Raw genomic sequence first — 25,404 nt, 5'->3', positions numbered from 1 at the left:
GATGAAGTGTGTTTTTAAATAGAAATGAATGACGAAAACGAATACACATAGGGATCCCGTTGATTTTCTCATAAACGGTGTGCACCATGAAGAGCTTGATTATTTACTTTAACCGTGTGCACCATGAAGAGCTTCTAGAAGGGCAGGTTTGTGCCATGCTAAATCTGATCAATTGGCCATAAGCAAACTGGACAAATTGCTGAGGTATTTAGTGTCGTTGGACAAGGAGGAAATATTACCTCATCCCCACGAATGAGATGGTAAATGATTCTAAACTTTCTTATGATGACCTTATTGATTCACATGATGAACTTTAAGCTACATATATACAATGAAATGTGTGATTCTTTTGGTGATAATGATGCTTGAATATATAAGAATGCTAGAAAATAATTATGCAAGTCTAGAAAGATTGAGAAATTGCATGAAAATGATTGTGGTGCTTTAAGAGATAAATGTGATGAAGGTTATTGAATTGACTACTTCTCTTAATGCATTACATGAGGAAAACAAGCAATTAAAAGGAAAAATCTTGCATGATAGGTTCGGATCACCCTACTACAAATTTGGAATTGATCAAATTGAGTGAATATGATAACCTTAAGACTAGGTTGCTTGAGTTAGAAAAACAGTTGATTAAAGTCATGGGATGAATATGAGTGCACTTTATTTTCAAACACTTATTCTTTGCAAAATGAACTTGATTGCATGAAAGAAAGAAACAAAGAACTTGAACTTTAATTCTCTAATTTTGCTATGAGATCTAATTCTTTGAATATGCTTCTTGCTTCTCAAAGACATTATTTGAACAAAAGTGGATTAGGGTATGATCCTATGAAGCTACATGAGACCTTGAATGGCACAAAGGCATCACTAAAGCATCTAATGTTACGGTCAAGGATGTGACTCTCACGGGTCACACTTCCTCCACTAGGGTTACAAACCCTAAGAAAGTGAAAGCAAAGAAGGCTTGGGTTCCCATGGACCTAAAATATGAGGAAAAAAGAGCTTATGTGAAAGCAATTTTTGTTGTAAATGTTCATTTTATTGTTGTTGTACTCACTAACCTCTAAGGATCCAAGGCTTGGATACCTAAGGCTTCTTGAATTTATATGTTTAGGTATGCTTCAAGTCAAAATTCAAACAATGCAAATGGTATTTGGATAGTGGTTACTCAAGGCATATGTTCGGGGATGCCTCCCTCTTCACAACTTTGGTGGAAAAGAAATTAATCTTATGGGTTCTAAATGTGTGATTAAGAATGAATATGGTAATGCTATTTTATTTGGTAAAAAAAGTGGCTAATTTTCTAGGATTACTTGAAGATTTTCTGGAGTTACTAGATCAATTTCTGAAGAGCTTGATCAATTACTTTAACCCGTGTACACTATAAAGAGCTTCCAGAAGGGCACGCTTGTGCCATGCTAAATTATTGGGATGAGATGTGTAGGATTATGGAATGAGGTAGCAACAATGCAGTAATGGGCTTTAAATAGTAAACCAAAATGACATGTAGGACATTGTTTGGTAGCTCATGAGAGCTCAACATGTTTATTCCATTGATTTAATAAATGAAATAGTTTTATTTCTACTCTTTTATCCCATAATTCATTGTCCAAAATTTATTGTTTTAATATAGATTATTTTGTTTTTTAAAGTACAATTTAGAATTCATTATTTTAGTTTAAAATTCTTTTTTTTTGAAATTTCATTGAAAAAAACAATGGAATTAAAATTTACCCAATAAACTCATCGAAAATGAATATTGTTAGAAAGAGTTTTATACGCTGATTCTGAATATGTAATTTTTTTTTTAAAAATTTGACATGTATTTTGAGAGTTAAAACATTTTAAAATTTTGTTTAAGAGACTTGTGCTCGCATGAACTACCATTATATGGGTTACCTAGCAATAGTAAATGAGTTTGAAAATGGAATGGTGCATGTGAATGGGCCGGTTGAATATAGACTTGACATGGGCTAATGGGCCGGCAGGCAAGCATGATGGGCTGGGATGATTTAAACTAACACTATTTTGGCCAGAAAAATACATTAGAACATAAAGTGATTTAAAAATTGACATTGGTAATTTAATTATGCAAGAATATCACTTTAAACCACATTTATTGACAAAGTGTCCACAATTAGTCAATATCTTAGGTGTATATTTTGGCATTTATCAATTGTAATCCAAGGTGTCACATGACAATTATGACATTTATCAGTTGTTTCCATATCAGCAATCTATACCTATCCGCAAACATAATTTTCTATGATATTTAAAAAAAAATCTATACTTACAAATTACCAATTTTTTTAAAAAATGATAATAAAATTGCCAAGTTGCTACCACACTCCATATTCCACAAAAGATCCGTCTTTATCTTATAATTTGCATCATTACAAAATTACAAAATCTACAACACTCGAGGTTTCAATGGCACTGCTTCAATGAATTGAAATCAAAATCCGACCACGTAATATGGTCTTTTGGGTTTTTTAAGACATTACCATGAATTTGTTTTTGATAGACAATATAAAACACTCTTTTTTTTGTCAACAATCAAAATTTAAAACAATTTTCAAATTTTTCATTTTTTTTTACACCCGAACCACTAGTTGGAGTGGTAAAAGTGATGTGTATCACCCTGATAACCACGTTCAAATCCCCCCTCCTCCGTTTAATTTTTTTTTTCATTTTTTTGAAAATACCTCAATAACAAATATATTTTTCAAAAAAAAAAAAAAAAAAAAGTGACAAATCTTCTTGTATTTCACTAAGAAAACTATTGGAGGTGAAATCTATTGAATTTGTATCCTTACTTGATTGAGCTACTACGGGAGAGCAGAATGGAGTAGCATGATGGACATCTGATCAGACCGTTGTGATTGCAAGCCGTACAAGGCAAAAACCCACAAACGTCCTCGTAGTAGATCTTGTGGCTCCCATTGCAATGATCACACAAAACGAACGTCAATCCTCCACACACATTACACACACTGGGGTCCACAAGGGGCAATTCCCAAATCATCCTCTTTAACTCTCCAGTCTCATGTAACTCCTTGATCTCCTCGGCCCCACCTACGTATCTCCCACCAATGAAAACGCTCGGTAATTTCACAGCCTGCGACCCTAGAATCCTCTGCAACTCATCAATGTACATATCGTCCATCGACAAATCACGTTCGTCGATCGGAACGTGGAATCCACGGAGGAGTGATATGGCGGTCTTGCAGTCCTCATGAGTCTTGCGGACGACGTGGAGACTGGTGAAGTAAATGGTGATGCGTTGATGACGATGATCATCAGGTGGTGAAATGAAGGACTGAGATAGGGAGACAGCTCGACGTATTTTGCTGCTCCAGCCACCGGAGGAGAGCATCTGTACACGGTGGAAGACGGTGGGCTTTTTTGGCTGGCCATGTGAATTAGAATTCGTGGATCTGGATAAGGAATCTTCTCTTAAGATGTTGTGAATGTCTTTGAACGATGAACAAGAGAAGTTTCTTGGTGAGTTTGGTGTTGAGCGAGACTTTTTTGGTGTTGTTAGCCATTGTGGCCACATCACTATACCAGAGAGAGTGAGTGAGTGAGTGAGTGAGTGAGATGTTTGGTGGCTGAGGATTAGTACATTGTGAAGAAGTGGATGCCTTTTTTTTTTTCCAAAAATTATTTGTTTGCAAGGCAGAATCACAAAAGCTAATAATTCCTAGGAAGGTTATGATAAAAAAACAAAAATATTAATGGGATTTTAGTCATCTCAGTAATTCATCTTAGCCCTAAGATTTCTATCACTTCGGGATAAGTATAACAAATTTATAATTTCTACTGGATAAGTATAACTAATTTATAATTTATTCACCAAACATCGAAGGTAATAATGTGATTTCCATTACTGTAATTATGTTTTTTTTAATCCAAATACGTCATATGATTTGTCAAAGGAGTTTCATTAATTCAAAAAGACATTGCATGTGGTTAGTCCTTATGAACTCTCTGTTACTCAACCACTATAAAGTATAAACCCTATTCTCATACATGTTCTAAAGGATTCGCATAAATTTAACCCTTTTGAGATATAATATGTTTTAATTAGAGAACTTCATGGAGAAATCATTTTTCCAACTAGAGATTTATCTGGGAAGTAAACAGGTCCAACCTCCAAACCAGGGTCAAAAGCATTATAAGACAATAAAAGACATGAGAGTAAGAGTACGTGAGATTTGCATGAATGTACTTCAAGGTGTCACATGACCATTATGGTATTTATCTATTATTTCCATATCAACATTCTATACCTATAAATTACCAAAATTTTTTAAAGAAATAATGGAAGTACCTAATTGCTCCCACACTCCATTTTCCACAAAGATCCATCTTTATCTTATAATCCTCATCGTAACAAAATTACAAAATCCCTCGAGGTGTCGATGGCATTGCTGCAATGAGTTGAAATCAAAATCCGACAGCATAATATGGTCTTTTGGGTTTTAAGACATTACCATGAACTTGTTTTTGACAAACAATTGAAAACTTCCTCTTTTTTTTCAGAAAACCAAAATTTGAAAACACCTTTGATAGGTTTTCCATATTTTCGTTTTGTTTAGAAACACCTCAAAACAAACATTTTTCAAAAACAAAAATAAAATAGAATTTTCATTTTCCTTTCCCTCAACACTATATTTAAAGCAAACACGCCCTTAATATTGGACCTTGTCTCAAGCTCATGGACATGTACTGAGTTATTAATAACGAAAGGTTTCTGATAACAATTAAACATTCAAACAATAAACTACAGGAAAAGACAGGAATGCATCAGACTTGTTATGCAGGAAGGGCAGTAAAATTTTGATTATACTGCAGACGGGGCTTACATTATTTCAGAATATAAGTATAGCAAATTTCATAAAAAGGAAAAGGAGCATATCACCTACCATCCTATTTTTACTACTCTCATAATCTATAAACGTGCCCAGATTTTTTTTTGGCCCCCCAGCCGTACCTGTGAAAGTCACCCATTCTCTGTCTCCTATTAAAAAAAAAGAATGGAATGCAAGAAGGCTGAAATGACCTGTCTCACATCTTTGCTCCTTTAGAGATGAGGATGTCCCCATAAGGCACCTTCTGTTCAACTCGTAGAAAATCACGTGATGCAAGAACTGCATGCAAGTTAGACAAATATATGAAGCTCAAATCGTCACAATTCAAACAACTGTTTTAAACATCTCAAGTCACAGCAGTAATGTTGACTAGTCATTGAAAAAATTGTTAATAATTAAGATACCGCAAGTTTGATAAAAGAGCAGAGCCGCTTTAGTTCTATCCATCCCAGCTGCTAGGTTGTTCAGGGATTCTACTTGAGGCGCTCCTGGCGTTTCAAAGTATGTTTTCATCTGCCTGTAGGATTTTAAATGAAGGGAGGTCACGTTAATTTACCCAAAATGTGAGATGTAGAAGGAGAGTTTCCAAATTATTGAAAAATAATTTTACTCTCGAATGGAATCAGTTATTCTGTCAACGGGTTGAGTGTTGATTGGACGCTGGGTTTGTGTAGGTCCAGTTTCCACCAACAGTTCTGCAGAAAAATAAAAGGCCGATTTTATGTCACAGTATCAACAAAACTGTTACCACATTGTAAAAGCAGAGAGAACAAGGACATGCTATTATTGACCATGATCAGGTGGTGGGCCATTCTCAGACAGTCTTGATAACTTGAAATTTGGATCAGAAAACTGCCATGGATTGTCCTCATCAACAGGTTCGAGGCTGCTGCTGTGTCTCGATGAAGAATAAGGCTTTTTCTTGTTGGACCTGTTATATAAAGACATTGAATAATATCTAATAATGATCATTAATATTTTGTTCGGAATTAAACTCTGGCACAGTGCACACCATTTGCTCCAAGATATTTTTTAAATTTTAGGCTTAATAGCTACTCTGGAAGTTGAAAGGAAACTTTCTTTTGACATGTATATATCTAACGTGTGGTTAGAAAAAACGTTCTACTAACCGTCCTGAGTTAACTTCTGCATTATGTGAGAGGATACCGTTACCACGTCCTGAACTTGAGCTTGGGATGGATCTTAGTTCATCTCCTGTAGATTAACATGGAATAGAGTCAAAATCATCGGACAACTTCAAAGCTTCCCCAAGAAAAAGATACAATCAAAATGTACCGGAATTTCTGGGCGTGACCATCACTGCTTCAGGTATCGTCACACCATTGTTCATAAGATTGGCTCTTAGCCCCTCCATCAGTTCAGTTGGTACATCATTGCTGATAAGATTTGATCGCAACTTTTCTATGGAAAGACCCCCAGATTGCGAGCCAACTCCACTGTGAATGTCTTCAAATGCCTTTAAATTCAGAGTACCAAAACAGAAAGAGTCAAGTGTTCCTCTTGGATTTAAGCTAAAAAATAACTCAAGTCACTTACATATCCCATTGAATCTTGGTAATGCACTCTATCTTGCAATGACGAAGAGGATTCTGGAGGTGCGGTAGGGGACGGGGAGCTCCTCTCTGCTTACAAAAGCACAACACAAATTACTTATCCTTTTTATGGTAACAATATTCAGAGCAGTAATTCTAAGTAAACTCAGATAGAAAAAAGAACCATGCTGATAAGCCAATTACTTTTCCTGTAGAGCTCCAGAAGAGGTGCTGGATAATAGACATCTCTACTCCCATTTGTAAATAAGTCATCAATAAGTACCAAGTTAGGCAGCTCCATCAGGTTAGTTATCTTCCTTGTAGACATTAATGTAGTGCTTGCCTGCAGCACAGGTAGCATATAAAAGTCCCGTATCTTGAAGATAGAAAACTGAAGTGATTGTTTTCTCTACATCCACGTTTTGAATATCAAAGGTCTAAATAGCATTTATAATTTATCACCTTATTCCTTTTCATGGTAACGTAAATGATAAAGTTATTTAGTATTCTGATAATTTCTGAAAACGAGATCTACACCAATACCTTATCCAAGGTCAGCTTGCATTTTTTTTTGCCCTTTTGTTGGATGTTCAACAGGGATGGGATTTAAACCCCTGCCCAGAGGCAAGTTGGTGAGGAGCTTGACCACCCAAACTAGTGGTGTTCCTCAAGCTTGCATGTGATTTATTGACTAATAGTTTCCAATGTGCATAATTTTGGTCGTTGTATTTCATCTACAGCAGCATAGAGTGTGGGATCAGATCAATCAGTTACGAATATGATAAATCAGGGGCAAACCTTTCTCTTTCTTCCTCTTCTTGAGATAATTTCTGAAGCATCTTGAAGCCAGGACTGGTAAATGTGACCAGCAATGATGGTTTGTTCATAATCCATTGCAGGGCCTGCTTGTCCTTTGACTTTTCTTCTTTTTGGCCCTTGCCTATAATGACCCTGCTTGATCCATGATTTAGTTAGTAACTTTCATTTCCTTTTCTGCTTCCGTACTTTTTTTTTCTCTCTCTTTTGATTTTATTTCTTGATGCTTACTATGAATGCATACAAATGAATTAATATTACCTGTCTGCCTGCCTCGTATTCATCAGATTGTTGATTAGCTTGGTGTGACAGTTGCTGATCCTGGATATCGTCAGCTGCAAAGGGGTTTGGACATTAGCATGCAGTCCAGCTTAAAATTTTATGGTTAACCCTTTCTTTCTGGTAGTAAGCACAGTCAAACATCAACATTAAACATTCACCACCATTCTAGGTCTGTAGTCTCTCTATTAGTACAAACTACATTTAATTTTAAACTAATCGAAGGGAAGGATAAGCATAAAATCACAAAGTATATGTCTACACGTACTAGAACATATAATGGCACAGTAGCTGTTATATGCCTAATCAAGTTAGATCAGCCAGGCGCTAATCAGATAAAGAGTATCCTTGGACAACAAGAACAAAAGCATTCTCTCTCCAAAGACCTGAAAGGAAAAGAAAAGGGAACAGAAGAAAATTTCCAAATTTATTTGTAGTTTCTTTTCTAGATGTTTGATCTTGGGGCATTCTGGTTCAAGTGCTTCCCACATCCCTCGTTAAAAATTTATTGCTTTCCCAAGTACATTCAGGGGATGCATCCTAATCCTATTTCTAATTCCACACTTGGGAGGGAACATGGAGTATTCTTTCCATGTTATGCATGCCTATTTGTGTCGATGTTAACATATTAATAGCAAAGGATAATGTCTTAGTTTTACTCCTCATTATGCATTCTGATATTTCGATTCAAACAATCTTATTCCACAAAATAAAAGGGCACAGGGTGAATACACAATATATAGTAGTCAACAACACTAAGAAATTTCTTGGCAAGAAGAACAATTGAATAAACCAACAAAAAGTTCGTTCAATAAACGTGCACAACTCTTCACCACAACAAATTCTCAATCCTTTTCTTTTGAGGAGGGGGATGGGGGGCCATTATGTTGGTTTAATTGCAGATTTTTCAATGTTTTAGTCATTATGATTCTCTTACCTCTATGAGGCTCATCCTGCTGTGGTAGCGAGGGTATAAAACTAGTTGGCATTTGGGTATGCTCTGCCGAAGTGAAGTTCATTTGTGCCTCCTCATCTCCTTCGATATCAAATCTGTCATGCCAAAATATTACTCCACTTGTAACAAAAATGAATTGAAATTCGTGAAGTGTAAGATAAAGGGAAGTGTCTTATGAACCATAAATTAAAAAGTAAATTAATTTCCTTGAGTACACTTTTACCCATCAAAGTATATGGAAAATGTTAATGCTGAAAAACAAATTATCATAAATAAAGGTAGATAACAAGTTACCTTTCAAAGCGATTGTACATGTCTGTGTTTGCCTGGTAGGAATCATAACGTTCGAATAAAGTGATATTTTCAGCATCAGCTGAGAGACAGAGTGATGAGTTAGCTCAAAGGGACGACAGATATCAGATTGCTTTCAGAAAATATTTCTTTTTTGAATGTTAGGAAAGTTTGAGGATGGAAGAAAACCTTGATGTAAGTGTTGCGGAATATCTTCCTCCCTAAGATCATTGTTGATATAGGGCTCATCAATATTGTCAAGTTGCTACATAGAGAGAATGGTTATGCAGAGGTTAGCTATTTGAAAGTAAACAACTCTGCAGGCAACTATTTGAAAGTAAGAATATAATCCATTAGCATCTAAGAAAGTGTTCTGCATAGCTCTATTCCTAGCAGAGAAATGTTTACTTTCTCATCAAATCTTCTCAGTATTCTTAAATTTTGAAAATCAGAGGAGAATTATCGCTCTCACAGCGTGAAAGGATTTCAAAAGACATGGCAAGGTCACAATGGTGGTGGATCGGAGCACAGTTAAGTAATTTCATAAACCAGCAGAATTACAAAAATTGCTCAGAATTAATTTCATAAACCACCAGAATTACTACTGGAATAATGCCAATTCTCATTATTTTGCTCATAAGAAAGAGAAAAATAAAATTGAAATAAATTTTGTAACATTCTCTAAACGAGCAAATGTGAGTGGTATACAATTTTCTAAACACATCGAGTCTTTTGTTGCTGGATCCAAGTTGAATAATTCCACATTGTAACATGCAAGCTACTGTAATTCCCCTCCCACTATCAGAATTAAGTCATCAAATGCAGGACTGTTCTATATCCCACATATATGATGGTATGGCTGCCATCTTTGTTTCTCTGTGTTCTATTATTTTGACTACATTACTGCTCTATTAAATTTGAAGGCTTTGGAATTAGCAAATCAGTTATACAGGGTATCATAACCACAATCCACAATTGCAATCCATGCGTTGAACCTAGAAGCATTTCCAAGGATTAAAATTGCAAACGGGGGAATATTCCTGCTTCTATTTCTACGCAGCTTACCATGGTAAAGTAGGCAACGCGTTGGAACCCCATAGTTGTTGCATTGGAGAAATTAAGCGACTGCTCAGCATCTCCAATATCAGCATCCGCAATATCAGGCAATGTAACAGCTTCTTTCCTGCAGGAGGGAGACACACCACACGACACACTCAATGTCCATGCCGTTTTAGGGCTCATCTTTCACCCCCAAAACTGGCAATACGCCGCGAAAACTAGAAGGTTCCGTGTTTACTAAATTGCACCGTCCCGCGGACTATGCTATAATGCACACGAGAGGACTTTAAATTTTTGTTAACCTAATCGATGCTACCATGCGCCGAATTTAAATAAGCCCTGCTAAAATTGGAACGAAAAGTATTGGAACTGAAATAGTTGAAGAAGACGAGATACCTGGCCTGCGATCTCCTCTTGGGGAGTAAAGTGGGGTCTGGAGCAGCTTTAACCTTCCAGGCTTCGTTAATCTCCACCTGGACTCAAGAACCCAGCAAAAGAAATCATGCTTCATCGTTTCTTCATTGAAAACGGAGAATCATATTGAAGAAGGGGATATAGAGATCCGAGAGAGTACCATAAGACGGGAAACATCATCTGCAAAGAGAAGCGGATGCAAACGAAAAATCAGATATGTTTCGTTACTGAATTCAATCTGAGACTCGATTGACGAGGAGTCGGAAATTACCGTAAAGGAGTTTCACTTTTCGCTCATAGACAATTACTACTCCGCCTGAGAACAATGAAGAAGAGAATCGACTTAATTTGTTACTGCGATTTGAAAGAGATAATCACAGAGAATTAAGTAATTATTACCCATGAGAATTCCAGAGAGTCTAAGAGCCATTGGAACGGAAGGATTCAAAATCTCTTCGCTGCAAATCAAAGAAAAACTGTGAAAGTCAAGTATATCAAAGTAAACTAGTAAACGGACATTAACGAAAGAGATGTAACCAGATTTTGATGATGTTGAGCTTGTCAAGCTTCTTTCGGTTTATCTTCGCGTGCATAGTGGCCGCCATCCTTCATTAGAAATAGTAAGAAACAGAGGTTAACATCCTTTCTCGTTCTTGAAGAAATTCATGGAGGTTAAACTCTAAAAGGAGATTCACAAAACGAATTCAAAGAAGCTAAAATCTACATCGCACAAATAAGCAAACCGAACAAAATACGATGGACAACCTTGAATTGATCCACACTAAAGCATAATAAGATAAGATAACCATCAAAATTGCATGAAAGACCAGAGCAATCACAATTCCGGAACTATGAGTGATCAGAAGAAGATGCTTAACGTAGAAATCAAAATCAGCTATCCTAAGCCGAACAGAAGCATTCGGTACACTGTTGTCAAAATGATGAGCTGATTCACATAAGCACAAATTTAAAACACGGATCAGAATAACAAAAATGAAGAAGATAATCACCAGATTTGTCCAAGCGGGGCTTTGCGAGCAAGAAGCTGGTGAGAGTAGAACATCTTGATCGATCGCTCAGGGCACCGAAAATGAAAGCAGAAAGTGACACAGAGAGAAAAAGGAGCTCACTCACAGTCACAACCAGAGCGTTGTGTGTATGAGAGTGAAGAGCATGTGTTTTTGAACAATCTCGAACCCAAAACTGTGTAACTGTTTTGTTGCCCGCCATGAATTTTGCAGGAAGCGAATGGCGCGGTAGGGGTATTGCTGGAAACCTGTCATTTGTAAAAAGTTACCGATTCAGCAAGAAAAAGAATCTTGAAGGGACACGTGTATTCTGGCGTAACAAATTGAGGTAAAAGTTCAGTTTTGGGCCACCACAAGACTTCTCGTAATCACGGTCCTCTATAGTCTGATGCAGTGATGATGGTGTACATCGTCGGTTTGGTCCTATCCAGTGGCGTAGCCGTAGAGGATTTTAGTCCACACCAGTCCATCAAATTAATACAATAACTTTATTACAACCGGTCAGATGATTCTTCATTTTTTTAAAATATAGAATAATAGTGACAAGTCAATATGATTAAACGAATTCTTTTTGACGTAGACAAATAAACAATCATATAAAAATTATGCAAGCGACTTTTCACAATTTTCATAACAAAAAAAGTCATCTCAACAATAACTGTGGCAATAAGTAGAAGTAATCACTAATCTCAAATGCATATTCTAATATTTAACACTAACTCTTAAGCCTACACTTTACAAAGTTTGAATCATACCTCAAATTTGTGTAGAGCATCACAATTTGAAAATCTACGGACAAAGCAATCCCTTAATGAACTCAAAATGGCCAAAGCTCCAACTCTACAAAGGGGATTGAAGATTTGAGGCCTTGATAGGGGCCATAGGGCTAGATAAAAATTGTGGATGCAAGATACTATTACCTATGCCCGTTGGGTGAGGAAACATACGCGAACCGGCAAATTTCATAGCTTCTGAAGTTTTGTCTCTCGTCGCCAATAGGAGGGGGCACTTTGCGTTTCGACGATTTCGTCTCTCTATGAGAGGACACTTTCGTCTCTCTTTGAGGGGGCACTTTGTGTTTTGAAGGTTTCATCCCTCTACTTTAATTTTTTTTACAAAAAATTTGAGGGGGGCACGTGCCCACCTTGGTCCTTCATTAGCTATGCCATTGGTCCTATCATAAGAATCACAACAGTTAATATTTCAATCATCTTAACTGTTGAGTTGAATGTATAAGCTTTCATGTGCATGAAGTGAGATATGCAGAGGCCATAAATTCACTTAAATATTGTGTGTTCAACTTATCGGCTGAGATGATTGGAATATCAAACGGTTGGAATTTTTATCATTGCTCAGAAACGTAATAATGTTACACTTCGCATGGTATATTCCATTCGGCAAAAAGGTATTATTCGTCCCCCAACTATGGGGTGAGTTTCATTTTCGTCCCTCAACTATTGAAAAGTACAATTTTCGTCCTTCAAATGAGATTGGGTACGGAAAATGCTTACGTGGCACATCGTCTGATTAGACGAACAATAGGATGTCATATAGGATTTTTCCGTCGCCGAATTTATTCGATGGACAAACGAGGTATTTTCTCATAGTTGGGGATGAAAAAGGGAGGAAAAAAAAAAAGAAGCTAAAGAATGAAAATGAAACCCGATCAATAGTTGAGGGATGAAAAATACCGTTTTATCTATTCCATATTTCCATTCACCCGGCTCTCGGCCCACAGAATCAACGCTCTGTAAATCAAAACCACAGAATACCAGTAGAAACAGCGGACCTCCTGGTCAACAATGGAGCCAAGATGGCTGAAGCATTCGGTTATACTGATCTTCATCGTCCTAAAAAGTAACGGAGCCTGCTCAAGTTCTCTAATTCATTATGAATGATGACGTACGTTTATATTCATATTAATATGTCATTGAGCTAAAAGTTTATTGCATATCATAAACAAAAGACAAAAGTCTAATTAAATTTGATGTATTGTTCTAATTTGACTAACTAATAGTAATAATGAACACTAACTTACCACTTTTCAATTTTAAAATTCATGAATTTTACTTTAGAGTTGATCGTTCCAATGTCCACTACCCGAATCCCACAATATATAACTGATTTTTTTAGATGAATATAATTAATTAATTAATACCACTTAATATTATTAATTTGACCAACATTATTTGTCACTTGTTATATTTAACGTTAAACTCACTCTCCCTTACTTTCACACTCTCACTCTCATGTATCGTTCAAACATGTCCACATTTCTCACTCTCCTCCTCTTCTTCTCCGCCTCCTTCGTTTCTCCCTCCAACTCCGCCGCGGCCACCACCTCCTCTTCTCCTTCTCGCTATTTCAAAGCCCTCCCTCACTCTCTCCAACCTAAGAAATCCCAAGAGTACTTTGAAGTTACGAATCCTCTACCGTCCGATCATCTCGTCCCGTCATGCACCGTCCACGTCATCCACCACGCCTTCGCCAACACAATCAATCAACCTCCCTTCTCGGTCCTCTACTCTCCGCCGCAAAACTGCCCCCCGCCCTGGTCCTACGTGGTTCTCGAATTCAAAGCCAGGTGTAAGGGCGACCAGTACGACCGTATCTCTGGCTTGTGGCTCGGCGGCGCTGAACTCCTTCGCACCAGCACGGCCGAACCGTCAGAAGCCGGAATCTCCTGGAAGGTCCGAAAGGACATCACCAAGTACTCGTCTTTACTCAAGAACAAAAACCTCAATTTCACGGTGATGCTGGAGAACATCGTCAATGGCATCTACACCGGAATTTACCACGTGAAGGTGAATCTCCTCTTCTACAAAGATAACGCCGTTACTGTTCCGTTTAACAGGAAATTAGGTATTGTTTCGGGGATTAAAGCTAGAGAGCATGCGGGTGCATTGGAATTGCAAGAATCACAGGCGCCGGATCTGGTAATTCCGGTGTCGGACGATGGACGCAGAGGTCACTGGTTTTGGATTGAGAACGAATCCGATAGACATTGCAAGAAGATCGTAATTCCTAGAAACAGTTACAAGGCCGTTTTGGAGCTGTACGCGTCGTTTCACAGCAACGACGAGTTCTGGTACTCGAATCCTCCGAATTCGTACATCAGAGACAATAATCTGACTACCTCTCGTGGAAATGGAGCGTACAGGGAGGTCTACGTGAAAATCGACGGGGGATTCGTCGGATCAGTGTTTCCGTTTCCCGTCATCTTCACCGGTGGTATTAACCCATTGTTTTGGGAGCCGGTGGTGGCGATTGGGGCATTCAATTTGCCGTCTTATGACCTCGATCTGACGCCTTTTCTGGGGACGTTATTGGGCAGGAAAGGTCACGAGATCGAAATTGGAGTAACTGACGCGATTTCTTACTGGCTCGTCGATGCGAATCTTCATGTCTGGCTAGACCATTCCTCGCCGACAGCAAAGGTCGAAGCTAAATCAGTTTTTCGCGGAGAGCCTTCTTTTCTGTCAATTGAACGCGAGGAGGAGTTCCAGCAACTGGACGGAACGTTCAAAATAAAGGCGAAGAGGACGACTGTCGTGGCCGGATGGGTCAAGTCTAGCTCAGGCAATCTAACCACCATTGTCTCATCCATACTCAGCTTCAAAAACTCCATAAAATTCAAAAATAACGGTACCCTGAAGATGGTTAAGCAGAAAATCAAGTCCCATACAGAAACTCAATTGAAGAACGAAATGGGTAAGCGGATTAATCGTTCAAGTTTCAAGAGGAAATACCCTCTCAAGGTGATCACTGCTACTCTGCCTGGATCGAGAAAGGAGACGTATATGCTTGTAACAAATGTTTCTCACGCCATGAACGAGAAGCACTTCATTGGAGGCCTGTCGAGCACTGTATATAACAATCAGGTTTCCAACGGATGGATGGAGGTGAAAGATCACGACGTCCTCTCCGGTGATGCAAGGACTAATCAGAGCTTCATGTACAGGGGCAATGTGCTCGGATGCTACTGGAGGAGTGTTGCAGCAGTTAATGGAAAGCTTGTTTCGGACACTTCAGCCTATGCTTGCCCATCAATTTTGTAAATAATTTTTGTTCTTTATGATCTCTTCATTGCTCGACCTTGTGATTCAATCCCAACAAGGGTGTTGCCTTGATTTGTATATGTTAAATAAGTTCTTCCAATTCCAAAAACAAAAAAGAAAAAAAAGATGACCAATGAAAACTTATGTAACACATGCACATTTTCCAGAACTAGATTTATAAATCCCCTTGTAACATCTTTATCCATTTTTCAGTGGGAGAGGAAAATGAAGAAGAAAACAAACCAAACGTTGTTTGAAGAGCAGCAACGCCAACAAGGGTCTTGCTTAATCTTGTAATCATCCGTGAAGCTTCTTGGAAATGATCCCAAATGTCTGGATTGACTAGCCATAACAAATTAACAATCAAGGAAAAGTCATATTGCAGAACATAAGTACAGAATTTCACTCCTTATATATGTATGAAAAAAAGTGTACAGAATTTCACCCAATAACATTTGATGAATCAACAGATGTCAAACACTCACAAAGTATTAATCTTGTTTGTGTGTTTTTTCCTTCCATTTATTTACTCATAAAAGATTTTACATTTCATCGAAGTAAACTGCAAATTAGTATCTCAGACTAGTTTTGGCATTGAGAACCAAGCTTAATCCTCCTCACCAATCGCAGGCTCTAAATTGCAAGTGGAAATTTGTGTGTACTTTTGTATTCATGACTTGCTGTCACTGCTATTTTGACGCCAAAAACCCTTTCTACCAACCAAAAATTGGTCTTGGTAGAGGTTTGTCGACCAGTGTAGCGAACGCAGGACTGGACTAAACTTGTTAATCATATCCATGGTGTCCTGAACCAGAATATATCCACCTGGTCTCAATATCCGATCCACCTCCACAGCCAAATCTATGATGTCACATCTGGTAATCACAAAGTATCAGGCACCCATAACAATACAAGCAACCTACAGTCTGTAGTCTTTATAACTCACCTGATAATGTGTTAGCCAAAATATAATGCGTTGGTTTGCAGATATGCAGTAAAGCTTTAAAAATGAGTAATGACCAAAGTCCATGAATTAAGAGAGTCAAGATGCTATACCTCTGTGTCAAATTGCTGAGAAGAAAACTAGAATGCAGCAGATCATACGTTCGAGGATAGGTATTAAGAGATTCACACCAGTCGTGATATATTCCAATCAAACCCCTGTCGAAGATAATGGGTAGAGTATCTTGCACATCGATGGGGACTACGTTCATTACCCAGAGAGGCAGATTAATAAGTGCTGCAGCAAAACTGAAGACGGTAAAACCTTGGTATCAGTATGAAAATCCTTGCGGACTGATTAAGCACTGTGCAGTTAAATAAGCTGAAAGAAAAAAATTGACAAAAACTGGAAATCAAAATGCTACGTCTCTTTGGTTATGATTGTGCATCAGAGAAAGAAAGTGAGAGAGAAGATAGGAGATAAATGAATTGCCCCAAGTTCAGTGAAATAGGTGCGTTATCTAATAGAGCTGGATGTTCACCGCGGCTCCATTGTCCACCAAGACTATAACAAAAGACAATCCAATATCAGACATGACCATAATGCCTATAACAGCTTCCAACGGTCGAAAAAAAGTGCAGAAGATAATATGTTCGTAGATATCCTAGAACAGCTAGCCAAATGGTGAAAAAAAAAAGATCCAGCAATCAAAGAATGCAGGATCATATAATCAACGTAATTATTTATCTTAAATTAGGAGGCCAACAAAAGATTGTGGAAGTCAAACTGGAGCTATTACAGTTATCCAGGGCCAAGAAAACAATTATAAATGTAGATGTTTATGTAGTCATAAAGTTCCATAGGTGATGCCAGCTAGAATAGCTTATAAACAAACACTTGCTCTGCTCCTCTAGAGCCAAGCAATCCTTCTACATTTTAGACTTTAGACTTTGTTACACAACTGAATTAGAAACTGCTGCAAATGACACAATTTAAATCCACTGCCGTCACACACAAAAATCTAAAACCATTAAAAACGAGACACTGCAATGTACAAGACATTCACTAAAACAAGGCTTGCAAGACTCAACACATGAAGGTGGCGGCGTGGCGCTAGAGAATTACATGCAAATGTGATGACCACCAAAAGTGCAAGGGATAAAAAATATAAGGATTAAAGCCAGGATTCCAGATACAAGAAACCTTATATATTTTTTCAAGAAGACAATTACCTGTCATATAAAGGAAAGATAACTATATAAATAAGTTTAATAGAAGATCCAATATAATGTCTCACAACCAATCTAACTTGTTGCATCTAAATCTGTACTGGAAGCACAAGACAAAACTAGCTTGTGGCCATTGGTTTGCTTGGGAAGTAAGTTCAAGGATTACCACTTAATGTACAAACACAAGCACCTAAGTATGAAGTGCAATCTATGAAAAACTGTTGGAAATGCAGATGGCTATTTATGAGAATCAATTGCCTATCAATTTAATTGTTTTCTTCGATTGTTGAAATGCATAATTCCCTTAGTTCCAATGGCCTCTGCTTTGTGCTTGTACAGTTTCAAAAACTTTGTTGTGGTTTATGTCCTGGACTCTCTCACATTGTTCATTCTTAGTGCAGAACAAAACTACTCTAGGACACATTGATGTAAATATAAAATATTTATATAACCTAGAGTAATATCCTATATTTACGAAGTGTATCAATATATTATTTAAGTTAACAGATTGTGAACTGTCAGCCCCAAGTAGATTAGAAAAGGTTCAGAATCAGTAGTATGGATTATTTATGTATGGAGAACTTAGCGATAAAAAAAGAGTAAAAAAGAAATGTCAGCAACAAAAAAAGAAGATTCATTACTATATTTGCAGATTCGAGAGAAAATGTCTATAGAAAGGAGAAATTTGAGATGTTAACCAAGAAATCGAAGCAACAAAAGAAAAATATTTCGAAGTCTCAATTTCATTACCCTCCATAACCTGCATTCATATCCATTACGTTCCTCACACTTGTCCAGTTTACAGCAAGGCCATCCAAGTAGACATCTGACACCAGTGCTGACCAATGTTTGGTGTCCTCATAAAACATCTCTTCAGCATCTTGTTCAGCTGACAGATTTGGAGGTTTGCTGCTAAGCCTTTTGGGCCAGGGTGCAGGCCAGCTACCCTTGTCATTGACTGGAAGTTTCGGAAGACAACTAATAAGTGGCACATACCTGTAATACAATCAATAATTAGCAACAGTTATAACAATGAACTAAATAGGAAAATGAAAATCAAACCCTTTCTTTCTTCTATTTGCGTCATGCTATATTGTGATGCAATCTCTTTGGTATGTATTGCACCTTAGTTAATTGAAAAAAAGTACATGGAAATAAACATCTATATTCTCATTCTTAAATCACCAAAAATTTGGTTCCTTCTCCAACTCTGAACTGCAGCAATACTACAAAATCATACAGGCAGCGGGTCTCCCCCCTGCTCCACTGCAAAAAAAAATAGCAACCGGAGCAATATAAACTGGATGTATAGATGCCTTGTTCTGAAGCAATACCAGGAACTGTTTTGCTCATCTTTCTCAAGGCATAAAGGTGGAATGTTGTCTTTGCGTTTTTCATAACAGGAAGGGGAGACAGGCTTTTGATATATTACAAGTCCAATTCCAGATGAATCAATAGTCTTAGTGACAACCTTCCAGCATATAGATTTTGTCAAAGTTTCCATGGCTGCAAAATTAAGCAGAACAAAGTGTTACACGAAAAATTTAAAGTAAATAAACAGTTATCAATATTAGAGGTGTAAGCGGTTCACTAGATGACTAGAAGACAAACTCCTTCTGTGAAGCTAAGGATGAGATGTTATGCAAGTCTAAGAGGATAGGAGTCCAGCTGGTAGAAAAGGTTTACTTCATTTTGAAATGCAAGTGAATGCTGGCAATGGTTGACTAAGTGGTGTCTTATAAAGTTAGCCTTCCAGTGTACGAATCCCAATCCTTTGGCAGTAGAAATTCAGTGCTTGTTTATGTACCTGTTTTCCTTTATTTTTCTTAATGAAGGTATCATAGCCACCGTACTTAGGTGGTTCATGGTGCAATTCTCGCCCACAGCTCGCCATGAAATTCCTAAAATTCTAAGCGACAATGCAGCAAAACCTGAGACAAGTTCGAATCAGCTGTCAAACCATGACAGCAAGTTGGGTCATGTATTGGAGACACTGCAAGAAAAAAAGTGGAGGTAAAACCCAAGAGCCTCCATCTTCACCCTCATCTGATACCCACTCTCTTTCACATTCTTGAAATAGTAAAGCTGGCTAACAGAGGAGATTCATGTCAACAAAAAGCTTGCTCTACATACGATTGCGAACACAAACGGGAAACCTGAGATTGAGGATGGAGATACCCATGTCTTCAATCCTGAAGAAATCTAGTGTCATGGTCCTAAAAAGATTAATCAAAGAGCTGAAATTTTCCTAGAGAAGTAATGATGCTGGGTTTACAATTCCATCATATCTCAATGATGCTCAAAGTCACGCAGCCGAAGGTGGTGGCAACATCACAGGGGTCAATGTTGCTAGAATTATTAACAAACTTGATATTGCGACACCTGCCAATGAATTGGACTAGGTAAGTGATGTAAAGGACATTCTCATTTTTTACCCTGGTCGTGCATTTATCATAGAGTCACTACTGCAGGTTTGAACATCATTTGCTTTTAGCTCACTAATCCTGGGCTCCAACTTTCCAACTCCAGGTGAAAAGGTCCCTTTAACTTGATATATCACCAGGGAAAGAGGAGAAGGAGTTGAGACCAAGTTGGACTAGATTGATTTTGTGGGAAGGCTAGTCTTAGGCAACCAAAACCTGAATGTAACTAAATAGTTGTGTGATGGATTCACTAGCAGAAAAACTCTTTTTGCATGGCTGGATGAGATGTTATGCAATCTAGTAGGATAGGTGTCCACGGCCAGTGGGAAACTTTCTTTATTTTCAAATGTAAGTGATGTGGCAACGGTAAAGTATGTTGTAGCTTATAAAGCAATAAAGCTAGTCTTCTGATGTATGAATCCCCGTCTTTTGGCAATAGAAATTCAACTTACATGAATATAACACAAAGTAAATCTTTAACTCCAGGTCCTTCTAATGTTGACAGTTTGCCAATAGTACGGGTAAATAAGTAATTGAGAGCAACTCGACCATGAAAGAAAAAAATGAATGAAAGGGAGGACTATTTATCCACATATATGAGAATAACTTAAATCAAGGGATGAAGTGGGGTGCAGTGTATAGAAATGGAGTGATTTAGAGATAAGCTTACACTTCCAAACGTTGCGATCCCTTTCATCACTACGATATACTGGCGTTGCCGACCACACAAAGTAACCTCCAGGTCTCATAATCCTGTTCAGTTCCCATAATGGTTTACCACCTGAATTTTCCAACCAAGACCATCACAATCACTACTTCCACATCAGTCTAAAAAGAGGAGAAGAGATCTTTTAAGTAAATAAAAAAATGGAAGAAATGAGAAATCAATATTAAGAAGGATGACAAAGAATACCATCCCCATCCCAGTGAACCCTGCATCGAGCACAGTGAATTAAGTCATATGCATTGTCAGGGAATGTCAATCTTTGGGTTCCAATCACAGAAAGTGTAGCCGGAATCCCTCTTTCCAAAGCAAATTGTATCTGAGCTTCATGTTCATCCTTTGGGGCAAATGACATGGTTATGACATTTTTGTCCAGCAAATAGCCCCCAAAGCTAGCAACACCACAGCCAACATCTAAAATAACCCTCGCATGTTTGCCCCACTCAATATTTGGTAAAGTCTGCATTAAATTGAAGCAATAGATTCTTATCAAACAGGGATTACAATTCAGATTAGAAAGTAGTTACATATCAACTCAGAATTAATTGTGGGCAATATTGAGTTGAATATAAATCATCTTAAAATGATAACAAGTTACAGTAGTTTTCATATGCATTTTTCCTAGTTTTTGAAAAAAGAATTCTTAAGACGGAAAAGCTGCATGATACCTTCTCTATAAAGTCAATGTAGTTCTTCACTCCATCCTTGAATTGAGTTCCTCCTCCAGGAAATACAAAATAATCACCAGACTTGCGCACCCAGTTCTGGTCCTTTTTATATTCCACAAGCTTAGGATGAGGCACATTCGAATACCAAATCTGGAAGGCAAAAGTAAGACAAACAAGTCATGAACATATCCTTCACAAGTAACAATGTAACATCCACATGAGATATAGCTTTCCTGTTCGATTATATTCTACTTACTTCAACACCCAATTGCTCAAAAGTCTGCTTTAGAAGATTGGATTCTTTAACTGTAAACAGAAAAATGGACACTACTTTTTACCAAGAGAGAAGAAACCGCAACTCTTTTTCTTTTTTGCTTCTTTTTTCAATGCAAAAGCAACTTTATTAAGGGGGCACAAGGGAGAAACCACAACTCAAAATACTTTGCAGTTCAGATGCTAGTTTCCAAGGATAAACAGAAAAATGTACAGAAGTCATTTCAGAAAATCAGGAACTTAAAGGTATTAAAATAAAATTAAGCACTCAAATTTTAGGTGAGGAAGGAAACCAATCGCTTTTCATCAAATCCATCCAGTTCTTCCAAGCAGACTAGACAGGAAACAACATAGACTGATAATATGTTATAGATCAACTCAAAATAGGTATGAGTTAATTCAAGTATTCAGTAAAGTACTCTAGAAACAGCTATTTTATAATAATTAAATTTAACCCAATATGATATACAGACACAGACAAATGCTCATCCAATAATCAGCGTTCTCTTTGGGAAAGGTAAATTTCCGACATGAGACCTCAATTTAAAAGAACTATAAAAGGAAAAAACAGAACCAAAGGCCCCAATACAGTCATTTTCTAGATGTATTAAATTCTAATTTCATCACATTACCATTCTCAGCTTCAACTGAACAATCAAACACCTAGTTGTCCTCAAGGCACAAACACAAACAATCTTCTACAAACAAATGACATATATGACCAAAGTCGAAGTGAATCCCCCCAAAACTAAAAGAAACAAAATCTTACCAAAGAGTATCAAGCAATCTCACCATGTCCCTGCTCTTCGGCCACGGAACGGGGACCTTATACCCTTCAGGCAAGGGAACCAGACACCTAGGGCTTGGCTTCGGGCAATGCCTCTCCCTGTGCTCCATATGCCTCCTTGATTTCAACTCCTTAATGGCCTTCATATTATCCAAACACGGTATATAATCTACCGACATTGACCCCTTACACAGACGCCACTCCAACTCCAACTCCAAATCCACATCATTAACACCTGGTACATCAGTAACATCACTTTGCTTATCTCCGTCACGACCGTTTGCATTTCCGGTGTCCTGCCGCTCGACGAGGTCGTTTGTGGGAGGTTCGGAGCTTCGGACAGGGCGTTGTTGGAGATCGGTAAACACGGAGAGAGGAGAAGGAGAGGTGTTAGCGAAGAGCAGAAAAACAATGGCGGAGATGAGGAAGATCGTGAGCGAGAGTCCCCAAATGAAGGGGTATTTGCGTTCCTTGATTAGGTTTTGGACCGACGTCGCCATTTCTCTACTGTATTAGCCCAAACCGGCGTCGTCAACCATGAGCAAGGAGAGAGAATGTACTTGATTACTTAGCTGAACAAGATCCAGTCTGTCAGACGTAGATCACGATGCATACACAGATAAAGTTAGAGAGAGACGAGATTCGGTGACTGTACTACTAGGCTACTAGCAATTCAAATTATCGTTATCTGAGAGTGAGGTTTGTTACTGTCTGTCGGTAGTGTTAAATGGCCCAACAAATTTTATCTCAATTTCTCCCAATCTTACATGGCATTCCACAACAATCATATCACTATTTTGTCTCTATATAAACACTCACATTCTCTCTCTTTCTTATCTTTCCTCTCTTTCTCTCTCATTTTTCTCCCTTCCACTCTCACGAAACACCACCACGATCATTGTAGGTCTTCCGTCCGGCCACCGATCGGAGCAATCAACCCATCAAATGGAAGCACCCGACCATCACCATCATTTTTCGACACTCCACGCCACCCACCGCCGCTTGTATCGTCGGAAAAAAGCTCCCAAAGGACGAGATCACCATGGCACAAATCGCGTCGATCCAACCACCTCCAGTGACGTATCCGACACCCGACCTCATATTTGGACTCCAGACGTCCATTTTTCGACCAGATAACTACCAGATTCCGACAACCCTAGCAAATTGCATTGTTTCAAAAATAATGTAATTTGTCGATTCGGGCATTTAACCACCTTCAACAACATCTCCGACCACCTCCAGCAACATTCCCAGCCACCGCGACAATGTAATTTTGTTCTATTTTTTTTAGCATATTTGGAAGTTACACTGTTTTGAAAACAATGTAACATTGTGTTTACAACCATTTGAATGATTATATATGCTTTTAAAACAATGTATCTACCTTGTTATTTTTGTTTGGTTTGTGGACTATTTCTTCCTGCAGCTTATATTTGATTGTTATGGAAATTACCTTGTTTTGAAAACAATGTAATCGCAGGTCTGTATGAAAAAAAAACAATGTAATTGCATGTCTATATACAAATAAACAATGTAATTGCATTCCTTTACGGCAAAAAAAAATAATGTAATACCATTCTTTTCAATGTAATTCGTGAATATGAATGATTTATTTGTCTATTTGTGGTTAAATGAGATACGATGAAATAATGGAAGTGTGGGAGAAAATGAAGTGGGAAATAAAAGAGGGAATATTTGATTTTCAAATTTTAAACAAAAGAGAACGGAGAGAGATGGGGAAAATTTGATTTTCAAAAAAAATGGCCATGTCAGCAAATATTCCATGTCAGCATGACTATGTGGCATTACCATCTAGACTTGGGACAACTTGGGTTAAAAAAAGTTGGGTCATTTAACATTTTCGTTGTTACTGTAGTTTCCCTTGGGAGTTGGTTGATCCACGCGTCCACAGATAACCATCAACAACCAATGGTAGAATTTTGTTGGTGATAACAAAATGGATTGGATATTGTTTTATTGATGTGATTAAGCTAACGAAATATATTGGTACATGATCTAAATTCATTGTCCTTTTGGTATAATAAAGGTAGGCTCAGTATTAATTTTGGTATAAAATGTGGGGTGTCGGGGCTCTGCCTGTAGCTCCTTTGGAGTACCAAAAATTTTTATTTTATTTTTAAAAAATTATATATATGTAGTATTCGGTCTAACGAATCCAATTATATATTTTTCGTTCGAAACAAAAATCAATTTCATTACGATAAAGATATCGAAAGTTTTGAATTTATAGCCAATGGTCTAAAATTGTGATGTATTTTTCATGTTGAATATGATCAAAATATGTCGTTGGGTTCGTCATTGACACACATATATACATATTTTATCAAGGTGGGGTCTTAACTTATGGTTGTAATTCTCAGCCATTGGATCTTATTTTTTTGGAGCTTATAAGAGTTTATAAGTTAGTTTTTCTAGGGTGTTTGGTAAAGTGCTTGTTCTCATCTTATATGCTAGTTTATAAGCTCTAACAAGCGGGTTAATTTTAAATCTGCTGTTTTATTTTATAGCAAACAAAAAGTTAATCGTAATTTTACAAGTGACTCACACCCATGAAAAACAAAAATGGTATTTTTTGAATGATGAGGTGTGCTGAGAGTTAGGTGATGGGCATCAAAGGTGATAACTGATATGCCTCCCAGATTCCCTTCCTCTTTAATCAATAAAATATGGTAATATGATAATTACGCTTTATCCTCACATGTCACTACAATAAATTTTGATGACCACAAGACACCATACAATTTTGTATTTTTTGGAGACTACATTTCATACATCTAAAGAGAGACTACACATAGGATAAAGAAGCATGTGAGTGATCTTATGATCATGGATGGGTTTCTTTTATTCTTAAAGACTGTTTTTGGTAACTGTATCATGAAGCTAGACAAGAAAAAGAAACCGTTTCGCCTTTTAGAAAGATCAATTGTAGTGCTCTACAAAAAAGGTCTTTCCTCTGGCAATATTTTATGGGCACTGGGGATGCAAGATGAAGAGTCTTTCATT

General features: G+C 37.6%; 4 protein-coding genes across 4 annotated transcripts; 1 reads left to right on the top strand and 3 right to left on the bottom strand.

Moving 5' to 3' along the window:
- Positions 1-2,389: 2,389 nt before the first annotated feature.
- On the bottom strand, positions 2,390-3,588 carry LOC120015753 (uncharacterized protein At5g39865-like). Its single transcript, XM_038868300.1, has one exon. The coding sequence runs from the start codon at positions 3,563-3,565 to the stop codon at positions 2,819-2,821; it is 747 nt and encodes a 248-aa protein (XP_038724228.1). The 5' UTR covers positions 3,566-3,588; the 3' UTR covers positions 2,390-2,818.
- Positions 3,589-4,820: 1,232 nt separating this feature from the next.
- LOC120015717 (sister chromatid cohesion 1 protein 1) lies at positions 4,821-11,498 on the bottom strand. Its single transcript, XM_038868256.1, has 20 exons — positions 11,258-11,498; positions 10,785-10,853; positions 10,647-10,705; positions 10,519-10,563; positions 10,408-10,427; positions 10,230-10,306; positions 9,840-9,957; positions 8,964-9,039; positions 8,778-8,856; positions 8,466-8,578; positions 7,511-7,584; positions 7,232-7,384; positions 6,638-6,776; positions 6,438-6,523; positions 6,177-6,357; positions 6,011-6,095; positions 5,672-5,811; positions 5,491-5,575; positions 5,285-5,397; positions 4,821-5,159 (listed from the first exon to the last, which is right to left on the bottom strand). The coding sequence occupies exons 1-20, from the start codon at positions 11,308-11,310 to the stop codon at positions 5,077-5,079; spliced, it is 1,848 nt and encodes a 615-aa protein (XP_038724184.1). The 5' UTR covers positions 11,311-11,498; the 3' UTR covers positions 4,821-5,076.
- A 2,007-nt stretch (positions 11,499-13,505) lies between these two features.
- LOC120014949 (peptide-N4-(N-acetyl-beta-glucosaminyl)asparagine amidase A) lies at positions 13,506-15,575 on the top strand. The gene has a single exon (XM_038867089.1). The coding sequence runs from the start codon at positions 13,525-13,527 to the stop codon at positions 15,331-15,333; it is 1,809 nt and encodes a 602-aa protein (XP_038723017.1). The 5' UTR covers positions 13,506-13,524; the 3' UTR covers positions 15,334-15,575.
- Positions 15,576-15,726: 151 nt separating this feature from the next.
- LOC120014948 (probable methyltransferase PMT23) lies at positions 15,727-23,053 on the bottom strand. The gene is made up of 8 exons (XM_038867088.1): positions 22,386-23,053; positions 21,321-21,470; positions 20,842-21,112; positions 20,599-20,709; positions 18,840-19,011; positions 18,256-18,501; positions 16,390-16,584; positions 15,727-16,208 (listed from the first exon to the last, which is right to left on the bottom strand). Exons 1-8 carry the CDS (start codon positions 22,878-22,880, stop codon positions 16,004-16,006), a joined length of 1,845 nt encoding a protein of 614 aa, XP_038723016.1. The 5' UTR covers positions 22,881-23,053; the 3' UTR covers positions 15,727-16,003.
- Between the last annotated feature and the right edge of the window lie 2,351 nt (positions 23,054-25,404).

Source organism: Tripterygium wilfordii, chromosome 14 (assembly GCF_013401445.1).
Source record: "Tripterygium wilfordii isolate XIE 37 chromosome 14, ASM1340144v1, whole genome shotgun sequence".
NCBI lineage: Eukaryota > Viridiplantae > Streptophyta > Magnoliopsida > Celastrales > Celastraceae > Tripterygium > Tripterygium wilfordii.
The sequence above is the reverse complement of the archived record's forward strand: the minus strand, read 5'-3'. Positions and strand labels throughout refer to the sequence as shown.

Bases quoted from the DNA above. Each gene is read 5' to 3' on its own strand.
- LOC120015753 (XM_038868300.1), bottom strand. From the start codon at position 3,565: ATGTGGCCACAATGGCTAACAACACCAAAAAAGTCTCGCTCAACACCA.
- LOC120015717 (XM_038868256.1), bottom strand. From the start codon at position 11,310: ATGTTCTACTCTCACCAGCTTCTTGCTCGCAAAGCCCCGCTTGGACAA. The intron at 10,706-10,784 runs GTTACATCTCTT...TTTGATTTGCAG, and splicing joins CTCAACATCATCAAAATCTG to CGAAGAGATTTTGAATCCTT. The intron at 6,358-6,437 runs GTAAGTGACTTG...CTGAATTTAAAG, and splicing joins ACCAAGATTCAATGGGATAT to GCATTTGAAGACATTCACAG.
- LOC120014949 (XM_038867089.1), top strand. From the start codon at position 13,525: ATGTATCGTTCAAACATGTCCACATTTCTCACTCTCCTCCTCTTCTTC.
- LOC120014948 (XM_038867088.1), bottom strand. From the start codon at position 22,880: ATGGCGACGTCGGTCCAAAACCTAATCAAGGAACGCAAATACCCCTTC. The intron at 20,710-20,841 runs GTATTCTTTGTC...TGGAAAATTCAG, and splicing joins GGTTCACTGGGATGGGGATG to GTGGTAAACCATTATGGGAA. The intron at 18,502-18,839 runs GTATTGCTTCAG...ATTGTATTACAG, and splicing joins GATGAGCAAAACAGTTCCTG to GTATGTGCCACTTATTAGTT.